Source organism: Phycodurus eques, chromosome 2 (assembly GCF_024500275.1).
Source record: "Phycodurus eques isolate BA_2022a chromosome 2, UOR_Pequ_1.1, whole genome shotgun sequence".
NCBI lineage: Eukaryota > Metazoa > Chordata > Actinopteri > Syngnathiformes > Syngnathidae > Phycodurus > Phycodurus eques.
This window is the reverse complement of record NC_084526.1, coordinates 37,977,933-38,001,757: the sequence shown is the minus strand read 5'-3', so window position 1 is coordinate 38,001,757 and position 23,825 is coordinate 37,977,933. Positions and strand designations below refer to the sequence as shown.

At 41.0% G+C, this 23,825-nt stretch overlaps 1 protein-coding gene across 1 annotated transcript in view; it reads left to right on the top strand.

The window, feature by feature from the left end:
* Positions 1-23,787, top strand: part of LOC133399216 (transmembrane channel-like protein 3) — an 83,663-nt gene extending 59,876 nt beyond the window's left edge. Inside the window, exons 14-22 of the mRNA XM_061670577.1 lie at positions 2,095-2,223; positions 14,811-14,878; positions 15,132-15,260; positions 16,675-16,785; positions 17,196-17,321; positions 17,445-17,523; positions 20,767-20,809; positions 20,911-21,178; positions 22,743-23,787. Coding sequence (XP_061526561.1) covers positions 2,095-2,223; positions 14,811-14,878; positions 15,132-15,260; positions 16,675-16,785; positions 17,196-17,321; positions 17,445-17,523; positions 20,767-20,809; positions 20,911-21,178; positions 22,743-23,697 — 1,908 coding nt within the window. The 3' untranslated portion in view covers positions 23,698-23,787. The remainder of the gene's footprint in view (positions 1-2,094; positions 2,224-14,810; positions 14,879-15,131; positions 15,261-16,674; positions 16,786-17,195; positions 17,322-17,444; positions 17,524-20,766; positions 20,810-20,910; positions 21,179-22,742) is intronic.
* The last annotated feature ends 38 nt before the right edge of the window (positions 23,788-23,825 follow it).

Sequence of the window (23,825 nt, the reverse complement as noted above, 5' to 3'; positions counted from 1 at the left end):
GCCATTCTAGCAGCTTTTTTTTTTTTTTGAAACCAATTGTTTTGGATTATCCTGCTGAATTGTCCAATTGTCCTGAATTGTTTCATTTTTATAATCCTCATAAATGGCAGCAGATGTTTGTCAAGAATGTATCGGTACATTTGCCCATTCATCCTTCCTTCAATAATGTGAAGTTTACCAGTACCATTTGCTGAAAAGCAGCCCAACACCATCATGTTCCCACTTCCGAACTTCACTGTTGGTATGGTGTTCTTAGTGTGATGTGCAATGACATTTCTCCTCCAAACGTGGTGTGCATTATGGCATCCAAACAGTTCAATTTTGCTCTCATCAGACCAGACTATATTCTCCCAGTATTTAACTGGCTTGTCCAAATGTTGTTCAGCAAACTTTAAATGAGCTTTGACATGCTTTTTTTTCCCCCAGCAATGGGGTCTTGCGTGTGTATAGGCCAGGGCGGCGGAGTGTATTTCTCAGTTTTCCTTGTGACAACAGTATCTGCTAATTCCAGGTCTTTTTGAAGCTCTCCACATGTGGTCCTTGGCTCTTAGACAACTCTTCTGATTATTATTTGCACTCCTCTGTCAGAAATCTTGTGAGGAGCACCTGACCGAGGCAAATTTATGGTGCTATGATTGGCTTTCCACTTACGTATTATGGCCGCAACTATGCTCACTGGAACATTCATAAGCTTAGATATGCGCGTGTAACAATTAAATGCCATCATTTTGTTTTGCACCAATTAGTTTGGGATGGTCTTGAGACAGCTCTTTGCTCTGACCCATCATGAGATGTGTTTTGATTCACACCTTGGCAATGAGACATTTAGGCCATCAATTAGGACTCAACCAGCAGCTATTCATTTGTACCGACAAGGGGCTGGATTGCTGTTTGGTTATTGATAGATTTTAGGTGTTGTCTTGGCTTTCCACGCCTTTTTGCACCTCCCTTTCTTCATGTGTTCAATACTTTTCTCATGTGTCATTTCACATTATTATACACAATTTAATTTCTGATCTTATTCGTTCTACTGTCTTTGTATGTATGAATTAGATCGGTTGTTGCCAACATCTGGTAAAAATTTCATGTCAATAGCACCTTTGGAAATATATTTATTTGTTTTATTTGCAAATCTGTTGTTGACCAATACTGGCCACTCATGCCAGAGTAGCATCTGCTCCATTTGCACACTGATTGAGGAGTATCTGCAGCATTTGCACAATCAACATTGTCCCAGATTATCGCACTACTCGTCACTTTAAACCGCATACACTCCTTGAAGTCTGGGCGCCCTTTGCACAATGGTCATTGCACCGGACTATTGTAATATTAGTCATTCGAACTCCTATAAGTGCTAGAGGACTCATTTTGCACATTTTGCACACAATCATTTTGCACAATTGTCCAAAAATATATATATATATGTACCGCCATTACCAGATAACTAGCAACCCTTTATTGCTCAGTGACTGTTTTTTTTGTCAATGTCTTTATGTCTCAAAAGTGTTTTCTGTCAATTGACTGTCTGTTGTCGTACTAGAGCGGCTCCAACTACCGGAGACAAATTCCTTGTGTGTTTTTTGGACATACTTGGCAAATAAAGATGATTCTGATTCTGATATTTAGTGAAAATAAAGGGTTACGTCTTAAATACTTATTTCAGCCGCTGTATGACCTCCTTGGCAGACATTATGTACTGTATGGATGATATGTATTTAAAATTGTAATTTATCCCCCATTATCTTGCCAAGACCCTACCCAAAGAGGCTGTTCATTCAGATAGGATGTGTTTATGTTACGTGGTCTCCTATAGCTAATACAACCCTAATTTCAATGAAGTTGGGACGTTGTGTTAAACATAAATAAAAACAGAATACAATGATATTCAAATCATTGTATTCTGTTTGCAAATCATTGTATTCTTTTTTTTATATATCTTTAACACAACGTCCCAACTTCATTGGAATTGGGGTTGTAGATTGATGAATGGAAGACAAACGAAACATTTTAAAGACACTAGTTATAAATGAACCCATTATTATTTTTTAGCTAATATTTCTATCATTATGTTTCAACCATATGCTGTACCTCCAGGAGATGCTGAAATTGTCCATCATCGACATGATCTTTACGGTGGCCAGCATCTTGCTCATTGATTTCATCAGAGGTTTGGTTGTTCGCTACCTCAGTGACTGCTGCTGTTGGGATTTGGAGAGCAAGTTTGTAAGTTGAACACACTTAATTTCCTTATTATTTATTTATCTTACTGTGACTGATGGGTAGAAGATAGTTTTTTTTTAGTTATGCTTAAAGGTTTCACTCGTTAAATTGGCTGGCCTGAAAGGACAGCAAACAAACTTCTAATTTTGGCTTTATTTTACAAGGATGTTACTTTTTTAAAAATGAAGTCTCTTATGTTTAGCTGAATTGTTTACAAAAATGATGAAAACATGCACCCACTATTAAGAAATATCTGCTATAACGCAATATTTGTAAATGCATTTTCTCTCCCGAGTCTCTTTTTTCCAGAGAGCCTGATTCCCTGCTTCTTATTATATACTGTGTAAATAATTTCACATTGTTTTAATTGATTAATACGCTGAGAAATGTAATGGTAGTGTGAAAAGTAGTGTTAAAAGTGGTTAGCTGGGTAATGTTTAAGCCCAATACACACTAAAAAAAACTGGGTTATTTCATCTACCCAAATGCCGGGTTATAAAATGTTTTCTCCATTGTGGGTTGTCTTTGTGCTGGGTCAAATCTCTCAATCCAAGATGGGTTATTTTATGTACTCAACCGCTGGGTTCGGGAATGTTAGTTTAAAACATTAAAATAACATCCCATTCTGGGTTAATGTTTTGACTTGAGACCACAACGTTGAGACCGGAACTTTTCATATCACGTGACCAACGTCGTCACATCAGGCTCCCAATTGGTCTGTTTCCACCTTCCACCTCACCGATCATTTTTTTTGTCCGCCATATTGGAAAGCGAGGACGGCGGACATCCTTGGCTTCACGAAAATTCAAACGAGGTAAGAATTTAAGGTTTTGAATGTTGATACAGTCAAAGGTGTGTTTTACGATACTTGAATATGTATGCTTTAGAGGTTGGACAATGGACAACAAATTTAACCGACTACTATAATTCTGCCTATAGCTAATCCAGGATAGCATGAATTTGTCTTTCACAAGACTATGCTTTCCTTGGCTTCTTTTTACAAATGTAACATATATATATGGTATTGTTGCTGACACTATTTTGCTGTCATGTAGCGCATGTTAGTACTATAAGGCTGCATTCCGCTTGGCCAGCTGGTACCCATCAGCTGCCTCAGGAGTCCTACAGGCCAAAAAAGCCTGATAGCACAGCTTCAGCTTGACGGCATCCCTCACCGCTGGTGTCCACCATCGGGTTCGGGGATTTCCGCCACGACAGGCACAGACTACTTTACGGCCACAGCTCTGGTCGGCCACCTCGGCAAGAGAGGCGCAGAGCATGGTCCGCTCGGACTCAATATCCCCCAGGACGTGGGAGAAGTTCTGCCGGAGGTGGGAGTTGTAACTCCTTCTGACAGGGGATTCTGCCAGACGTTCCCAGCAGACCCTCACAATACGTTTGGGCCTGCCAGGTCAGACCGGCATCTTCCCCCACCATCGGAGCTAACTCACCACCAGGTGGTGATCAGTTGCCAGCTCCGCCCCTCTCTTCAACCGAGTGTCCAAGACATCTGGCCGTAAGTCCGATGACACGACCACAAAGGCGATCATCGAACGGCGACCTAGGGTGTCCTGGTGCCAAGTGGATGTGTGGACACCCTTATGCTTGAACATGGTGTTCGTTATGGACAATCCGTGGTGTGCACAGAAGTCCAATAAAAGAACACCACTCGGGTTTTGATCGGGTGGGCCGTTCTGCCCAATCACGCCCTTCCAGGTCTCACTGTCATTACCCATGTGAGCATTGAAGTCCCCCAGCAGAACGATGGAATCCCCAGCGGGAGCGGTCTCCTGCACCCCGTCCAAGGACTCCAAAAAGGGTGGATACTCTGAACTGCTGTTTGGTGCATAGGCACAAACAACAGTCAGGACCCGTCAACCCACCCAAAGGCGGAGGGAGGGTGAACCCCAACGTACAGGCGCCGAGCTGGGGGGCAATAAGTATACCCAAACTTGCTCGGCGCCTCGCACCATGGGCAACTCTAGAGTTGAAAAGAGTCCAACCCCACTCAAGAGGACTGCTACCAGAGCCCAAGCCGTGTGTGGAGGCGAGCCCGACTATATCTAGTCGGAACTTATCAACCTCACACATCAGCTTGTGCTCCTTCCCTCCCAGAAAGGTGACATTCCACGTCCCAAGAGCCAGTTTCTGTAGCCGGGGATCGGATCGCCAAGGTCCCCGCCTTCAGCCACCGCCCAGCTCACCCTGCACCCGACCCCTATGGCCCCTCCCACAGGTGGTGAGCTCATGGGAAGGGGGACCCACGTTACCCTTTCGGGCTGTGCCTTCGAGCCCACCTCCAGGCCTGGCTCCGGGGGGGGGGGGGTCCTGGTGTGACCTGCATCTGGGCAAGGCATAGGGGTTTTTGGAGCCGTGCTTTGTCTGGTTCCTCACCTAGGACCTATTTGCCATGGGTGACCCTACCAGGGACGTGAAGCCCCAGACAACTTAGTTCCTAGGATCATTGGTACACACAAACCCCTCCACCACAATAAGGCGACGGCTCAAGGAGAGGTCAACATGTACTTGAGAGGTGTAAATAAATGTTTTTTCTGCATGAAGAATTTTAATTTTATTTTGCTTTATTGTACATTTCAGTCTTTCAGATTGCTTAATTTATGTTAAAATTAAAAACAATCCACCCAGGCCCCCCCTACAATGTTTTCTTACATTTTTATTTTAATTTTTTTTTGTCACCTTTTTCATGCCTTTGGTGTTTGCATGTCTGTTAAAATGAAATTGTGCATTTATCCTTTTTCACAGTTATGGTAAAAGAAATCTAAATCATTCAATTTGTTTATTTGAGGGAGACTAATAAAGTGTTTTATTGTTGTTTTCCTTTCCTTTCGCTTTTGGATGGGCTGACATGGCCGTGAAAAGACCACCCAAGCTACAAATTATTCTGAATTCTGATGACATCAGGTAGCTTAATCTGATGGAATTCCAGAGACAATGGAGAAACTCATGGATTAAATCAGAAAATTGTGTGGGTTAGCTGGAAATTCTGTACTCCAGTACCAAGACCGAGACCTTGGAGATACGCTAGTGAACTTGACATCTATGGCCGAACGTGAGGATTTGGCAACTGTCAAGGTCATACAAATAACTGATGATAGAAGTAAATAAATATTGTCACTTTCTATGATGATGGTATGTCCATTCAAATGAATGACATAGAGCTCCTCCTCGGGTGTTCTGAGTTACTTGCAAATTCACTGCAGTCCAAAGCTCCAGAGGACGCTTTGCAATTACAAAACATAAAGCGACCTAGGAGAGGAGAGGCCAACCACGTACTGTACCTGACATTTCAAGTGGAGAATCCATAGACTATTTGTAAGATGAGCTACTGTCACTTTTAAAGGAAGTGAAGATATTAAACTGTTGTGTAGTGATAAAGGACAAAATGGACAAGACATTCGCTGCCAAGACGGGACCTTGTGGGAATGGAAACTGGAGTGGACGAGTTGAAAGAGAGATGGCCTGCATTGTTCAAAATGGATGATGTAAGCAACTGTTATTAATCCATAGCAAAATATCACTTGTGGCCTGTGTAGTAGCCAAATGACAGTATTTCTCATCCTCAATGTGATGGCCCCGATGTTAAAGAAGATCTCATCACACAGTTGTAATATAATCATAATTCGTGTTCCATTTTGTTTTTAAAGGTCAATGGTGAATTGAGCATTCCAAGTGTTCCACTTGCACCGTTATTCCTGGCTTCCTGGCGGACAAGCAGCACAGCAAGCTAATTGCGATAATCAAAAACAAGAGAGCAACTGTGCAAGAGAAGACTCAAAATACTGTATACTGAAAGTTCTTGATTAAGTATGTACTTGCCCATGTCATCAAAATTGACCCTATCAGATACAGTTGTAACAAGTAATTTGGGGCAGCATGATACAATGTTTGATCATTGGCATCGTGATGTGCGCATGTGCAATAATTACATTGCAAGGTCCTGCGATGCAGGGAGCAAAAGAACTCTGGTACCGAACATGTACTGCGTCCATCATTCCACCAGTCACAATTGTACTGTCAATAGTTTAAGGCTACCTTCACACTCCAGGGCATGATGCCCAATTCTAATTTTTGCGATCTTTTTATGTAGTCGTTCACATTACACAAACAAATACAGCTTCTACTGTGGACGGAACATGTCCATGACATCACACGGGCACAAAATAGGACGTCACATTGCGCATGCACACAAACACGAGGCGTCGTGTTTAAGTATCATACTTGCGTAGGTCTTGTCATGATGAATTTGTAAAAATTTCAAGGACCCAATGTTTTCTTCATACATGCAAATCAGTTGCCTATCGGCAAAATTCGCCATTTTGAGCTCAAAGTAGGCCATTTACGTGAATCGTATAGATACGATGAGTTTTTCCTGGGGTGGGGGGGGGGGGGGGGGGGGGGACGTCGCTGACATCATAGGCTTTTTCATACTCCTTGAACGCTGGCAGTTAGATCCATACCACGCATCCACCATCCACACACAGGGAGTATATATGCGAGTGCATAGGCCTGACATTCCGCCTGTGCGCTCGGGACCTACTTTGGGCAAGTCACAGGAGTTGACGAGACCAGAAAAAACACTTCCGCTGCTTCTGCTTTTAAGAAATAATGGTACTTTTACTCTGTTACAATGATGTAAATGTCGCTCGCTACTTTTATTGATCAATTATTTCTTATTTAACCATTTCCAGGGGATCCCCCCAGACCCTCCCTACAATGTTGTGTATTTTTTTTTGTCACCTTTTTGCTGCCTTTGGTGTTTGCATGTCAGTTTCTTATATTTATCAGTTCTCAATTATCTTCTTTTCACCACTGTTTTCTGCTCCTTTGTCTGCCGTCCCGAAAATCAAACAGGCGAGACTTTGCATTTTGGCGTCATAGGGTCAAATCGCTGGTCGTATGTTTAAAATAACATTGATTAAAAACAAATGGAAAGTGTTAATAATGCGCTAATGACTCTAAAGTATAACTGGCATGAAAAGAAATGACTGTTACCTGCTCAATACTATGCATTTAAATAGAGGTAGACTTCACACAAATTACTGCGTATACTTCGATGCGCTGTTGAACATAATTTATTTTCAGTTTATAATTAGACTTTTCACCGATTTTATCGGCCTGATTGGTATCAGCATAGCATTATATGCTGATCCGCTTTAATGTCATAATTCGCCGATCTGATCAATGAGGTCATTGATCGGCACTGCAAAAGACATTTACTCCGCGTCGCCATCGTGCACAGTATATTTGAATCATAAAAGCTAGTTTACTTTTAGCCTTGTCACGTGTCTTTTGACTTAGTACTGTATATATCTGACGGCCAATAAAGCTATTAAAAAAAAAAAAAACATGTCGGGGGTGTAGGACAGACAACACGTCTGAGACAGACAACACGTAATGCCGGATCAGACTACAAGACAAATTTGCTCCTTCACGATCGCACTTCGTCAGACTACTGCAATAAAATTTTGTATTCCAATACCACCGCATCCCGTTTTTTACGATCATTGGGCTTTATCTTGTCAACTGCGACTGGATACACTCGTTACTGTGGCGACGACAACAAGGGTGGATTGCGCTGACTGTATTGTAAGGACAAAATGTGGAAAAATGTGTGTTGGTGGTCACTGGTGCTCAGGACATGAGAGGATGTTCGTTTAAGGCTTGCTTGAGGTATGTTCACATACTTTTAATACGATACGGCTCGCAAGCAGGCAACGAAACGTTATGTAGCCTAGCAAGCTAGTGCTAGCACTAACGATTGTACGTAAACATGCCGCCGTTCTGTCAAATCATGCTCTAAAGTTTCGGTGTGGGTGAAGTAATTTAATTACAACAAAGTAATTTAATTACAGTAAGTTAGCACGCATTATTTCTGTCATGTTGTAATGTTGGTTTGACCTGACTGATTAGAATACACGATCTGACTAGAGCAGTGATTTCCAACCTTTATGGAGCCAAGGAACATATTTTACAATTGAAAAACTCACGGCACACCAACAAAAAAAATGTCACAAAAAGTGGATACATTAATTACTCTATGTACTTCCTGCCATCTAATCAAAATCAGAATCAGAATCATCTTTATTTGCCAAGTATGTCCAAAACACACAAGGAATTTGTCTCCGGTAGTTGGAGCCGCTCTAGTACAACAGACAGTCAATTTACAGTCAATTTATTGACAAAAAACAATTGTGCAAAAAGATGCAGAGTCCTCTAGCACTTAGAGCAGTTCGAATGACTAATATTGCAATAGTCCGGTGCAATGACCATTGTCCAAAGGGCGCTGAGACTTCAAGGAGTGTATGCGGTTTAAAGTGACGAGTAGTGCGATCATCTGGGACAATGTTGGTTGTGCAAATGTTACAGATACTCCTCAATCAGTGTGCAAATGGAGCAGATGCTACTCTGGCATGAGTGGCCAGTATATGCAAATAGTGCAGCATGGCGAGACAACTACAGTGAGTGCACGAGTAGTACATAATTGGCCCCACAGAAATGTGATAACGAACTCAATTCAAGAAATTGCCAGCTTATTGTAATGGAATTATAGGTTAGGTGTTTAAGAAGTTGATCGCAAGAGGGAAGAAGCTGTTGGAATGTCTACTAGTTCTAGTTTGCATTGATCGGTAACGCCTACCTGAGGGAAGGAGCTGGAAGAGCTGGTGACCGGGGTGCGGAGGGTCCGAGAGGATTTTGCACGCCCTTGTCTTAGTTCTGGCAGCGTGCAAGTCCTCAATGGTGGGTAGGGGGGTACCGACAATCCTTTCAGCAGTTTTGTAGCAGCACCAAACCAGACTGTGATGGAAGAACACAGGACTGATTCGATGACTGCTGTGTAGAACTGTCTCAGCAGCTCCGGTGGCAGGCCGTGCTTTCTCAGAAGCCGCAGGAAGTACATCCTCTGCTGGGCCTTTTTGAGGACGGAGTTGATGTTGGTCGCCCACTTCAGGTCCTGAGAGATTGTAATTCCCAGGAACTTGAAGGTCTCGACGGTTGACACAAGGCAGCTGGACAACGTGAGGGGCAGCTGTGACGAAGGATGCCTACTGAAGTCCACGATCATCTCTACAGTCTTGAGCGTGTTCAGCTCCAGGTTGTGTCGGCCTCACCACAGCTCCAGCCGCTCCGCTTCCTGTCGATATGCAGACTCGTCACCGTCCTTGATGAGGCCGATGACAGTGGTGTCATCTGCAAACTTCAGGAGTTTGACAGTCGGGTTTGCTGAGGTGCAGTCGTTCGTGTAGAGAGAGAAGAGCAGCGGAGAGAGGACACAACCTTGGGGTGCCCCAGTGCTGATGCTGCGTGTGGATGAGGTGGCCTCCCCCAGCCTGACCTGCTGTGTCCTGCCCGTCAGAAAGCTGTAAATCCACTGGCAGATGGCAGGTGAGACACTGAGCTGGAGAAGCTTGGTTGAAAGGAGTTCAGGGATGATGGTGTTGAACGCTGAGCTGAAGTCCATGAACAGGATCCTCGCGTAGGTCCCTGCACTGTCGAGGTGTTCTAGGATGAAGTGCAGTCCCATGTTTACTGCATCATCCGCAGACCTTTTCGCTTGGTAGGCAAACTGCAGGGGGTCCAGCAGGGGACCTGTGACACTCTTGAGGTGGTCCAGCACGAGACGTTCAAAGGACTTCATGACCACAGATGTCAAAGCGACAGGCCTGTAGTCAATCAGACCAGAGATTGCAGGTTTCTTGGGGACTGGAATGATGGTGGAGCGTTTGAAACAGGATGGAACTTCGCACATTTCCAAAGATCTGTTGAGGATCTGAGTGAAGACTGGAGCGAGCTGGTCCGTGCAGACTTTGAGGCAGGATGGGGACACATGGTCCGGGCCTGCCGCTTTGTTAATCTTCTGTTGTTTGAAGATGCTTCTCACATCCTGTTCATGGATGGTTAACGCAGAAGTCAGAGGTGTGGTTGTGGTCGCGGGTGCGGCCGGGTGGGTGTGTGGTGTGAAACTGTCCTTTTCAAATCTGCAGTAGAAGGTATTCAAGTCGTTGGCTAGTGTGCTATTGTTCTCAGCTTGGGGGGATAGTCGCTTGTAATTAGTCAGCGATTGGAATGCATGCCAGACTGATTTAGAGTCGTTTGCGCTAAACTGTTTTTCCAACTTTGCTGCATAGATTCTCTTTGCAATGTTAATTTCTTTAGTAAGATGGTTTCTAGCTCGATTATACAGGGCCCTGTCCCCGCTCTGATATGCGTCCTCCTTAGCTTGGCGAAGCTGCTTAAGTTTAGCAGTTAATCACGGCTTGTTGTTGTTGAATGTGCGAAATGATTTTGTTGGTACACAAACCTCTTCACAGAAACTGATATAGGATGTGACAGTGTCCGTATATTCATCCAGGCTGCCAGCTGAATTTTCAAAGGCACTCCAGTCTGTGCAGTCTAAATAGCTTTGAAGTTCCATCTGGGCTTCATTGGTCCACTTTTTGACTGTTTTCACTGTAGGCTTCGCACATTTAAGTTCTTGCCTGTACGTCTAATAGAAGACTATTAATTTTTTTGTGTCTGTCACTATGCCTCACTGACATAAATAGATGAACAAAGATACATATTTATTGTAAATATAATTTTTGGAGCAATGAAGTACACAAGTATACACAGTAAATGAACAGGTCATTTAAATAGACACATTGCTCCATGTTGCGATCGGTTATTGTTTTCTTTAAAATCGGTGATCGGCCCCAAAAATCCTGGTCGTGTAAAACCTATTTATAATGGTTGTTGTCATTACAAACTGTCCCAAGAATACACAGAGTGAATAAGAAAAACGTGCGATGGTTTTCATGTCACGAGTATGCTGTCATCTGTATTTTTTCAAATCGCAATACCACAGGGTTACAAAACAATCGCAGTGTCATTTTTTTCCAATGTTGTGCAGCCTTAACGTATGTAGAAGCAACAGTTGTAATTTTGTCAACACAAATGTGTCATGGTAAATGGACTTGGTCTTAATACATGCTACTCTAGTCTTCAGACCACTCAAAGTTCTTTACAGTACTCATCACATTCATATATTCACAGTTTCACACAAATTCATACATTGATAGGAAAGAGCTAACCTGCCCATCAGGAACTGTTAACTTTGTTAACATATTCACAGACCCTCTACCCTTCAGGTCAGTTAGCGGTTATGTGTCTTACCCATGGACACTACGGCATGTAAACAGGTGTTAACAGGCGTTATCACAGTTTCTTAAAAAGCATCTGTAAATCACGATTACTGTAACTCCACCTACCCATTTGCGCATCATGGGGAATTTGAATCCGAAGTTGTGCAAGTGAAATTGTAAAAATGGACAGCTTAATTTTGCATTAAGTATGTGTTTGTCTCTCACCTACAGTAGAGAGCCTTGAGGTAAATGTTAACAGTGTGCTGAAGGGCCTTATTGTCTACATTAGGGAAGATGTAGATGAACTCTTCAAAGAGTATTTGGTAAGTAGTTTAGCACTGATCACTTAAGCTTTAGAAAATGTCTTTGAATATTTAAATATTCAAGTTCATAATTGGTATAAGATTCTCAAGAAATACTCGGGTTTGTTGTAAATTTGGTGTCATGAGATTGGACAGTCGTCAAATGACACACTGGTGGAGGACACTACTCCTGGTAAATGATATTCTCAACGAGTTTAGTGGTATAAATCTACATATTTTATCATGGTAAATCCAAATAATAATAGATAATTAATTTGATCCATTTAAATTGAAGCTACAATGCAACAAAATAGGGTAAAAACCTAAAGGGTCTGAAGACACTCTGAAGCCGCATTATACTATTTAAAGAAAAGGAACTATTAATAATAATAATACATAAAATATCCAATTAAATGTACTATTATAAATCATTAAATGGTTTGGATCCTGAATATATGAAAGAAAGAAATGGAATATAAATCCAGTAGGGCCCTAAGATCTACCGGTCAAATAGTGGAACATAGAGTCCAAAGCAAACATGGTGAAGCAGCATTTAGCTGTTATGCTGCACACAAATGGAATAAGTTGCCAACAGAAGTGACGTCAGCCCCAAGTGTGAATGTTTTTAAGTACAGGTGTTCTTTTTTCTCATGCTTCTTAGAGCATTTCCACTTTTAAATGATATTTCTTGCACTGTATGCTCTTTTAATTGTATTTTTATTTTCCTTTGTTTTAAACGTTTATAAGCTGTTTTTTTCTTTGCTTGTAAATGCTTTTAATCATTTAATGCATGTTGAGTTACCTTGTGTATGAAATGCGCTATATGAACAAATTTGCTTTGCTGTATTAATTTTTTGTTGCAGCAACGTCTTGGAATATACTTATCTTGTCTTGGAATATACTTAAAATACTTATCTTGTAGCCATCAAATGTTTGCTATGACAAAAATATTTGAAAAAGCCACAGTTGACCATCAACTGGACTTTGCACATTACATTTTTACATTTTTGTTTTTTTGTAATTTAGATCTAATTGAGAGTTGTTTGTGTAGATATTTTTTTCTTTTGGTACATGAGACACTGCTTTTATCTGAAGAACTTTCTAATAAATTTATTGTCTTTTATCACGGTGGCCGACTGGTTAGAGCGTCAGCCTCACAGTTCTGAAGACCCGGGTTCAATTCCCGGCCCCGCCTGTGTGGAGTATGCATGTTCTCCCCGTGCCTGCGTGGGTTTTCTCCGGGCACTCCGGTTTCCTCCCACATCCCAAAAACATGCATTAATTGGAGACTCTAAATTGCCCGTAGGTGTGAATGTGAGTGCAAATGGTTGTTTGTTTCTGTGTGCCCTGCGATTGCCTGGCAACCAGTTCAGGGTGTACCCCGCCTCCTGCCCGATGACAGCTGGGATTGGCTCCAGCACGCCCGCGACCCTAGTGAGGAGAAGCGGCTCAGAAAATGGATGGATGGATGTCTTTTATCAGTTTGGTCAGGAGTAATGTGGAACAGGATATTTATTACCAGGTGTACCATGGCAGTGTGTCATCAGGGATGGCGGGGTGAACTTCTTCAAACACCATGTGACATTTGGCATCATTATTGAAGGTGTGAAAGTTCTATGTGAGTTGCCATTACACGCACATGGATGTGCCATGCTGTTTGGCCTTATCTCTGTGCGAGACTTGTCCAACCCAAGTATGTGAAAACACAATTTTGATGCTCTACAGAAAATATTCATGGAGATATAGGATTAAAGAAAATGACGCAAAGAGTGTCGAGCTCTAAATATTGGATGGTTAAAGAGAGGCATTTGGATGGAGCGTGTTGTTTGTTTTGTTGGTGTTTGTTTTTCTAGGTTGTATTCAGATTTGTGTTGTACATATCCGGTGACACTGCACTTAAAATGTCAACATTGAATAGGAGAATTGATGTTTTTTTGCTTTTATCATATTCAATAATGTATTGAACTGTATTTTATTTCCTTGATAGATCTTTTTTACCTTGATTTGCAATGGTACAAATTGTCAACTTTTATGCTTATTGGCAATTATTAGGTTGCATAAGGTTTGAACAATACACAATCATCACAATAAAGGTCTTTTGAAGATAATTTTCCTGTTTTTATTTTATATCATCATAAGTTGTTCGACTTTAAATATGTTTTGATTGCAAATTTAACTTTTCTCCATTGTAAAAGTTTTTGTTGTGCATGCATATTATAGTGACCTACATTAAGTAATGTTTCGGCTTGTGACCAAAGAAAATCTATTGATGAAGGTGTAATTAAAAATAGTAGTTTATAATGAATCAGAAGTTCAACTTGAGGTTAGTCAGTAGTTTGTTAGAGCTCCCAATGCCATGAGGTACATTAGGCCAAAATTGCAGTTTCAGCAATCCAGTTTTTTTTACAGGAGCAGGTAATTGGCCCACTGCCCAACCCCAGCACCTGTTATTCCTAGGTGGTTTCCCATCCAAGTACTAACCAGAACTGACCCTGCTTAGCTCCTGAGATTGGACAAGATCGGGGAGCATGTGGGGATTGGGTTACCGCAATTTAAGATAGAGTAGCGTAATTGACTGTAACAAAATTCCAGCAATTTTTTCCAAAGTAAAAAAATTTACTTGGATGTAATTCTTTTTTTGGCCCAATAAATGTCTTAACAAACATGGCTGCTGAAAAAATCCAGCATTTTAGTTGACTTGGCCCAGCATCTGAGAAGGGTGTATGACAAGCAATGGGGTTGAAACAACTCAGCATTGTAGTTAATTTGACCCAGCATAAGGGGACAACATATAACACACATATGGGATTGAAACAACCCAGCATTGTAGTTGATTTGATACAGCATTTGGGTGAAATATTTAACTCATCTGTTGGGTTAAAATCGACCAACCCATCCTACTGGGTCAAATTAACAACTGTTTGCTTGGTGCTATAATTACCCAGTGGCTGAGTTAAAAAAACAAAAAACAATTGAGTTATTTTTGACCCACCTGTTTTTAGAGAGTGCTTTTATTGATATACTGTAAACATTTACCCAGATCGATGAGAACACCAGTCATTTGATCATATAATTTATGAGTTCAAGTTTTGTGACACGGAAATGAAAAATTTTGTTGAAAACTACATGGTTATGTGTGTATTTTCAGCCTGAATATGGGGAATTCAAAATAGCAGAGAATGTCTTGCACTTGATTTATAACCAAGGGATGATCTGGTAAGTTGAAACATTTGTAAAATCTTTAGCTTGCTTGACTACAATAGAAGATCAGCTAACAGTCTGTCCGGTGCTGCTCAGTATCCATGAACCTGTTACAAAATACCTTTATGTCTCAATTCCACCTCTGTGCCCAGCCCCGTCAGATTTTGTCATCTAATTTCAGAACTGTCACCTTGCAACAATGAACTCAATGGATGTCTTTTACTGATGTCACCCACAAGGTATGAAAATAACTCTTTCTCTCTCACAGGATGGGAGCGTTTTTCTCCCCTTGTCTTCCTGCCTTTAATGTGTTGAAGCTGATTGGTCTAATGTATCTCAGGAGCTGGGCAGTCCTCACCTGTAATGTTCCCCATCAGCAGGTCTTCAAAGCATCCAGGTCAGGCATTTGCTTCTTTAGTACTAGTGTCATCCATTGTTTTCAAAAAAAAAGAGTCTACTCTTCAATGGATAGTACCTGGTTCCTGGACTGAAACAAAACATTAAAGGGGATACATTATGGAATGGCGGCACGGTGGACGACTGGTTAGAGCATCTGCCTCACAATTCTGAGGACCAGGGTTCAATCCGGAGTTTGCATGTTCTCCCTGTGCATGTTCTTCCTGTGCATGCGTGGGTTTTCTCCGGGCACTCCAGTTTCCTCCCACATCCCAAAAACATGCATGCGAGGTTAATTGAAGACTCTAAATTGCCCGTAGGTGTGAATGTGAGTGTGAATTGTTGTTTGTTTCTATGTGCCCTGCGATTGGCTGGCAACCGGTTCAGGGTATACCCCGCCTCCTGCCCGATGATAGCTGGGATAGGTTCCAGCACTCCTGCGACCCTTGTGAGGATAAGCGACTCAGAAAATGGATGGATGGATGGATTATGGAATATTGACATTTTCATTTACTTACAAATAGTTGGGTCTCTGGAGTGGCTGCCCACCCATCCACTGTGACATGCACATGTCCACGTGCACAGCTCATACTAATTGTAAATCAGAGTAAGTGTAATTCAGTACTGTGTGATCAAAGTTTTACCTCCGCAAGTGAAAATGCAATTGATCTTCAAATCCTTAAGGTGACTTTGTATCTTCACTCTCTGGGTCCCTTCATGGCAACCCGGTAGCTCTGCCTCCGGTTGTCATGGTAACCAATGCCATAATCAGCATTGGTGCAGTAATATAGATGGGGTGTGGGGTGAGCAGTGGCTCATTTGAATGAGGCAGAACTGCCCCTCCAAAACGGAGTGATTACAACCATGGTGTTAAAAGTTGAGTGTGCTGTAATTTTGTATTTGTATTCTTTGTGTATTTTGCCTGAAAAATGTCAGACCTTTGACCGAGACACCTGAATATTATAGATAGATAGATAGATAGATAGATAGATAGATAGATAGATAGATAGATAGATAGATAGATAGATAGATAGATAGATAGATAGATAGATAGATAGATAGATAGATAGAGATAGATAGATATACACACACACACACACAGTATATGAACTGTACAGAGGGGTTCTGAACCACCTACCTTCATTTGTAATATAAGCCATAACGTTTTCATATGTAACAGAGTTTGAGGTCCTGCCAGTGGAATTGTCTTACGTCTTGGGATGTCTGTTGTATCATGCCATGGATACCACCAAGTTTACTCATGGGGATGTATATATCACCATAATCTGGGATTTGGCATTACTTTAATAATCTAATTTTATTTTTAATGAAGTATTTCTTTCTTTTCTTTGAGACAGAATGATTTTTATGTTTTTAAGGCTTGTTTTTAAATCAATTTAATGACTCTGTTGCAGATCAAATAATTTCTACTTGGCGATGCTGCTCTTCATGCTATTTCTGTGTATGTTGCCCACAATATTTGCCATTGTAAGATACCGGCCATCACAGCACTGTGGACCATTTAGGTAAGAAGAACCCTCTTCACTGTCATTAATTTTATTACAAAATTCAGCCATTGCATTTAAACCCGTCATTATAGTGACACAACATGGGCACCAGAGCCAACTGGTATACCTACAGAGGCAGGAGGTGTCATGGACCACGTAGCCACAGCTGCCAAAAAATAATTTTACATTGGGGATACAGTACATTGGTAAATACTGTGGATTAGGATGTGTTTCTCACCAATTCTTAAGTACTGTAGGTATCTTGGTATCTTTTTACCACTCTTAATCAGTGAAATTAATTTCATAATGTGAATCCCAAATCATTCAGTTTTTGCCATGTCTCGTTAGAGCAGGGGCTTTCTTAAGTGTGATAACGCTCTAGATTGTTTCACTGTGAGATAATCCAAGTATGAAACTGTACATTGCAGCGGTCAAGAGAAAATCTATGACATCATATCTGAAACAGTGGCCAGCGACTTTCCCCAGTGGTTCAGTAAAGTGATGAGTTATGTCACCAGCCCTGTAGTAGTGTTACCAGCACTACTGCTTCTGTTGTAAGACCACACACGCACGCACGCACACACACACAAACACACGCACGCACGCACACATACACAAACACACGCACGCACAATGGAACTAGTACTTTGATTTAGATTTTTTTGTTTGTGTTTTAGCATGCTGATATACTATCTCCAGGCCATTGCCAGGTCTCTAAAATTCACCAACAACCAGCTGATGATCCAGCTCCAGACAGTGAGTCTTTAACCAACTGACAGATTGAAAATATACCGTACATTTAAAGTTGATAATCCTGAATTTGAAGTCACTTGCAAAGACATTTTGCTTGGTTTTACTTTTGGGTTTGGCTCTTGATTGGGTGGCCAATTTTATTTGGGTTTATTTAAACTGTAACATAATATATGGCCATACCACAAACACTGGTCTGTTGTGGTTAGACATGTTATTCGACACCAAAATGCTTTATTAATATTCTCATTACTTTTTCGGGGTTAAAAGACATTTTACATTTCTCAGCCGATTCAAATCATTCAACATACCAATGATTCCCTAAATTATTTTCCACATGCAAAACATTCCCAGTTTTAACACAAACAAATTAAACTTATTCAAGTGAAGGAGGCATTCAACAACAACAACAACAAAAACACATCATTCTTTTATGAATTCAAAATATTCAGTTCATTCAAAATACCTTGGGAACTCGATTCACCTTGCAAATCTATGCTCTCTACTCAACAAAATGGACGAGCTTCATCTCCTCACAAAGACCACCAGTAAAACTGCATGTTCTGCCGCCTTCTGCTTCAGAGACTTTGCTTTGTGAACGCATCCCTGACGGCGGCGTACTGCTGCCCAGCTTCCAACTATACAGAGCAGACTGCGACATGGAGCTATTGGGGAAGACAAAAGGTGGTGGAATATGTTTCTACATCAACGAAAAATTGTGTACTGATGTTACGGAACTCAGCACACAATGCAGCCTGGACTTGGAGTCGCTGTTTGTGAACTATAAGTCATTCGACTCACTGCGCGAGTTTGCGTCATTCATACTCGCCGGGTCTTCTCTCTACACGAATGACTGCACCTCAACGCACCCGGCTTTCAAACCCTTGAAGTTTGCAGATGACACCACAGTCATTGGCCTCATCAAAGACGGTGATGAGTCTGCATATCGACAGGAAGTGGAGTGTCTGGAGCTTTGGTGCTGACAATACAACCTGGAGCTGAACACACTCAAGACTGTAGAGATGATCGTGGACTCCAGGAAACATCCTTCGCCACAGCTGCCCCTCACAACTTTAGAAAATTATTTCCAGGTTTATATATTTTTCTGAAATGTTATTTCAACATTGGTCGCAGTTGTTGTTTGCGTCGCTGGGTAGTGACGTCAAAAGGGGCGGTATGTCCACTTTTGCCGATGTATTTAGGATTAGCTACAGTAGCAGCCGTGGCAGCGATGAACGCTGTTCAGCTTTTTCAGTTCAAGCCAGCGTGTGATTAAATACATGGAGAGAGAGGAATTAACCAGCAATGAAAATGGAGATGAGAATGAAGATGACAGGTGTGAAAACTTTCTGTTGCTTCTGAGGAAGTTCTGCCAGGGTATGTAAACTTATGAGCACAACTGTACATATATGCAGTCATACATACCCCTGTCATATTGGAATGAAAGTGTAGTCTACACCTTTTTTATAACCACGAGGTGATGGTGGCATTTTGGAATGAAATTGTACAGCTTTTTCATAACCACTAGATGGCGGCAAAATGTTATAAAATGTGCATGTTTTTTTCCATTTGCCTCTATACCCATGTATAATGCGCACTATTGACTTTTAATTGTCAAAAGGGGGGTAAATGCGCATTATACACGAGAAATTACGGTACATTACCATCATTTTCTAAAGGTTGGGAGGTTTGGAGTGTGGAACCGAGATGGAAGGATGTAATAACCACATTTCTTATCTTACTAAAATGAAAATATTACTACTACTATTATTTTTGGGAAATATTTGGCTACAGCAGCAAAAGATATGATGCATGTACTGTGTTAATAAAGCCCATGTGTTTGCAAGTTGCTTTTACAATGTTTACTTAATCATCTGTATATTCTATATCCACAGGCGTGGGCCCTGGTCAATGTATGACCGCTGTTGTACGACACATACAGCATAATACAATATTATCATTGATACAGCTAATCAAATAGTATCAAGTAGCAGTGAATGGGCCATAACTGCTTTATTCCTGCCGGAGGCACATAAAAAGTTGAAAGGTCTGATAAATGAAAGTACAGGTATACATGTCGCACACATGGACACAAATAAATCCAGAGGTGCAGGGTTTTTCTGAGAAGTGATCTTCTTTACAACACTGCAATACACAGCACATCAGCAAGTGTAACATATGACGATGACAGTTGGACTTTGGCTACTGAATTCGAGGCATTCCTCCATCACTTCCTATAAAAGCACCTGTTGCTTAATGTACTAACTCAAAATATGTTTGTCATATCCAATTGATGTACAATCATATAATATACAGTATAGTAATGGCCAATTGTTACATAAATTGCTACAGTAGTCATTTGCTAATTACTACACGCCTTGAACTTATACATGTGTGCTCAAAAACGCATTATATTCACATTACTGCTGGACACACAGACTCGTCTACTAACAATATTGCAAGTTATAATTTTGTCACTCTTACCCACCTGCAACACACAACACATCAGCAACAATTACAGCCACATGTGACGACAATAGCTGGACAGTGTCTATTGAATATTACAGGACCCTTTTTCTGGGTTTGAACGACCCCATAGCTTTCTCAAGTGCCTTGATGAACTTCAACAACTCATGTTATGATTACCCACTAGTAAATTACTGTAGTCACTGCACATAAACATTGTATTGTAACAAAATAAAAAATTAAAATATATATACCACTAGTAAATTACTGTAGTCACTGCACATAAACATTGTATTGTAACAAAATAAAATTTAAAAAATATATATATATATATATATATATATATATATATATATATATATATATATATATATACACACATAGTTGGAAGCATTTATGTAATTCCACTTAGGAACCCAATATTGTACAACAGCATTACTACCACGGGTCCCACATACAGAGAGTGAAGAAAACTGGAGCATCAGGAGCAAACTGTCTCATAAACTCAAATTAATCACATCAACTATCTCCCACTGTAAACTAATCGAACATTCAATAACATAGTCCATTAGAGTAATAATAAATTACAAATGTATTCTATTGGTATTTTAGGGGTAGCTATTATGACTAAATATAACTCTCTTGCCAACGGCATGAACCCAACTAAGCCCAACTGTCTTTAAAGCCATGGAGTGAAATATGGACAATCACATACGACAGCACATTTGAAAGAGGTTCAGGAAATGTAGAAGAGAGATGACAGCATCTGTTTAATCCTTTTAGGAGCGCACTGATGATAAAAAGAAAGTCTTCCAGATCACTGCAGGTGTGCTATCTTGCATTATAGTTTATTTATTTATTTATTTGCATGTTTTTTGTGGGGTGGACTCTCACTTATTCACACTGTAATATTTAACCTTTCCTCAGCACGACTTCAGGCTCCAGGAGAGGAAGTGGGGGATCCAAAGCCAGATGAACAGGAGAGTGACATCACTAGCCAGGATCCGTCCATCCAAACTCCCTCCCCACAACGGAACGGCAGCATCACAAACTTCCATACTCCTGGGCATCCCAGTAACAGCATTCGCACAATTACTCAGTCTGCATCCCGGGGAGAGCTGAACAGACCTGTGGCTGGATCCTCCAGAAGTCCTGCCGCACACACCAAACATAGGTTGGAGCGCGTACCTAACGTGTCAGAGAGATATTTTGATGAAAAAACAAACACTATAACTGTGTTTTGTCAAGAGAATGGATTTGAACACATTTTGACTGTATTGTGGAGTACAGTGTGGCCGCAATATCATGGTTCACCTAATGTGGCCCCACTACATCGCAGATTTTTGGGTGTAACCTTTCTACTTGTCTATTGGGGAAATCGAAACCTTTTCACCTCTAGCGAGTGGGTCTGGAATGTATGGCAATGGGGGTTCACTCAGTGTTATTATTAGTATATACAGTACACAACCCACTTTGAGTTAAAAACAAATGATTGCTAGATAGATAGATAGATAGATAGATAGATAGATAGATAGATAGATAGATAGATAGATAGATAGATAGATAGATAGATAGATAGATAGATAGATAGATAGATAGATAGACAGACAGACAGATAGAGAGAGAGAGCAAGAGACAGACAGAAAGACACAAATTATTTAACTTTTTCATACTGTGAAGGAAATAGGATAATACATCATATGTAATAATATATAATAACTGAGATATTATAATAAGGACAAGCAACACAGAAAAGGGATGGAAAAATAATTATTAAAAAATATTCTGATTCTAATTCGGAATAATTTCCACTAAGTCACTGATGGTGTCCGTCAGTAGACTTACCTGACTGCCAGTGTTTATGTGTCCTGTTATTGACTGGTGAGGAGTCCAGTGTGTACTGGACTGAAGTAGACTGTGAAAGACTCCAGCTCCCTGTGATCCTAAACAGAACAAGTGACATAGAAATGGATGAAGAGATGGATTTTGAGCTTGTTTTTTAAATTTCTAGTCATTCAGCTTATTACAGGATTTCTCAGAATTTACACAAAGCACCGGACTATACCTGTAGGATTTTATTACATTGAACAATGTTCACTTTGCTCTTTAACCCTCCTGTTATGTTGCAGGTCAAAGTGTCCCATTTTGAAGTTTAAAAATAAAATCAAATATTTGAAAATAAATAAATTCAAGACAAAAAGACTTACTGTATACAACTTCTGCCGCACCTTTTCCTCTGATTGGTTGCCTCCGTGTAGAAGACCCACTTATGAGGGCACACTTGTTTGTTATGTTGACAGCGCTGTCTTGGGAGTGGAGAGGTACTGTCAGTGGAGAGCTTTGCTAGTGATGTAGATAAGCTCGAAAAATTTGAAAGACCTGATTTCAGGCCTCTCAGCAGGCCTCAGGAATGCGAGGACAATTTTAATTCATAATTCACATGTTAACTGAACCACCATAGAACCAATATTACATCCCAAATATGAGAAAAAGTTGGTTTGGTAAAATATGGCACCTTTATTTGTTTCTGAGTACACATTTAGCAGGTAAAATTGCCACATGAACATTTGTGGTTCTTTTGTTTGTGGAAACAAATAGAGTTAAATGTGGTACAGTACTGTCCAAAGGTCTTGGGCCACCAGCTTTATTTTCACGACCTTTTTCCAAGTTATATGATTTTCTGAATTCTACTAACAATAACATCTATGATAAATACAGTATATAGTCTGTTTCTGATATGTTGTCCTTCTTCATACCAGGCACACACCGTTTCTTGGAGGCCAGAGTGGTTCCTGTCACTCTAAGTCTTACTACCATAAAGCGTACAATCACCCACCCAGATCTTCTGACAACATCCACTCAGACCCCCTGTACAGGAAGACTCTACATGCTATACATCCTGTTGAACCGGCTGGGATCATTACTGCACACAACTATGGGGTTCGCCGTGGTCATGCCACCCGCTACGTGATTGTCAATGAACATGAACCGAGGAAGAAGCTGCTTCGCTCTGCCACACGTATCCCGCGCCATTACTTAATGGAGGAAGAGCCAGGAGAGATTCTGGAGCTCTACCCATGTAACATCAAGCGCTACACTCCTCGTACCCCACACCACCAAGCACACCCACATAGATCTCACCTGTCCCAACAAAATCTGAATGGAGAGGAGGAGGAGAGAGAAGGGAAACGCAGAAGAAGAGTATTGTTAGAGAAGGCTTATCGACCCTTTTCTCTATCTGACCTTCACCAGCCAGCACGCTTCTACATTGGTGACAGAGTAAAGAGCAACAGAGGGATGTACAGAGCCCAGGAAGATGATGATGAAGAGGAAGGAGATATCAGATGGAGAAGTTTAAAGTCACAGTCTCAAGACAGTATAAGAGGAGCAGAGTCTCTACTGGTCAGAACCAGGCACCCCATGAATTCTCCAGGAAGACATGGCCAGTCCCCAACCAGTAGTAGGCATATGGAGCCATGTGTGAAATCAAAGACAAGACCAAAGTTGGAGCACGCTCTGACTGAGTCTGACTCCGCCTCCCTGGCCTCAAGCAGTGATCAGCAGAACAGTGGTACAGACCAGTACATTCAAGTCATCCACAACAAGGAGCGTGATCTCAAGTCTGACACCAGGCAAGGAAAGTTATCCAAAGAGAGGTTCAAACAAACCTTGGATTCCCTTGAATCAAATGACCTGGTTTGTTCCAATGTATGATGTTTTGGAACAGCTACCGTGGTAATATTACGAGCAAATGTGCGAATTTATAGTTTAAGCCAATAGAAATGCAATTTTATTTTCTTGCTTATGTAGTCTTCTTGTATTATTAATGCATTATTGTAACA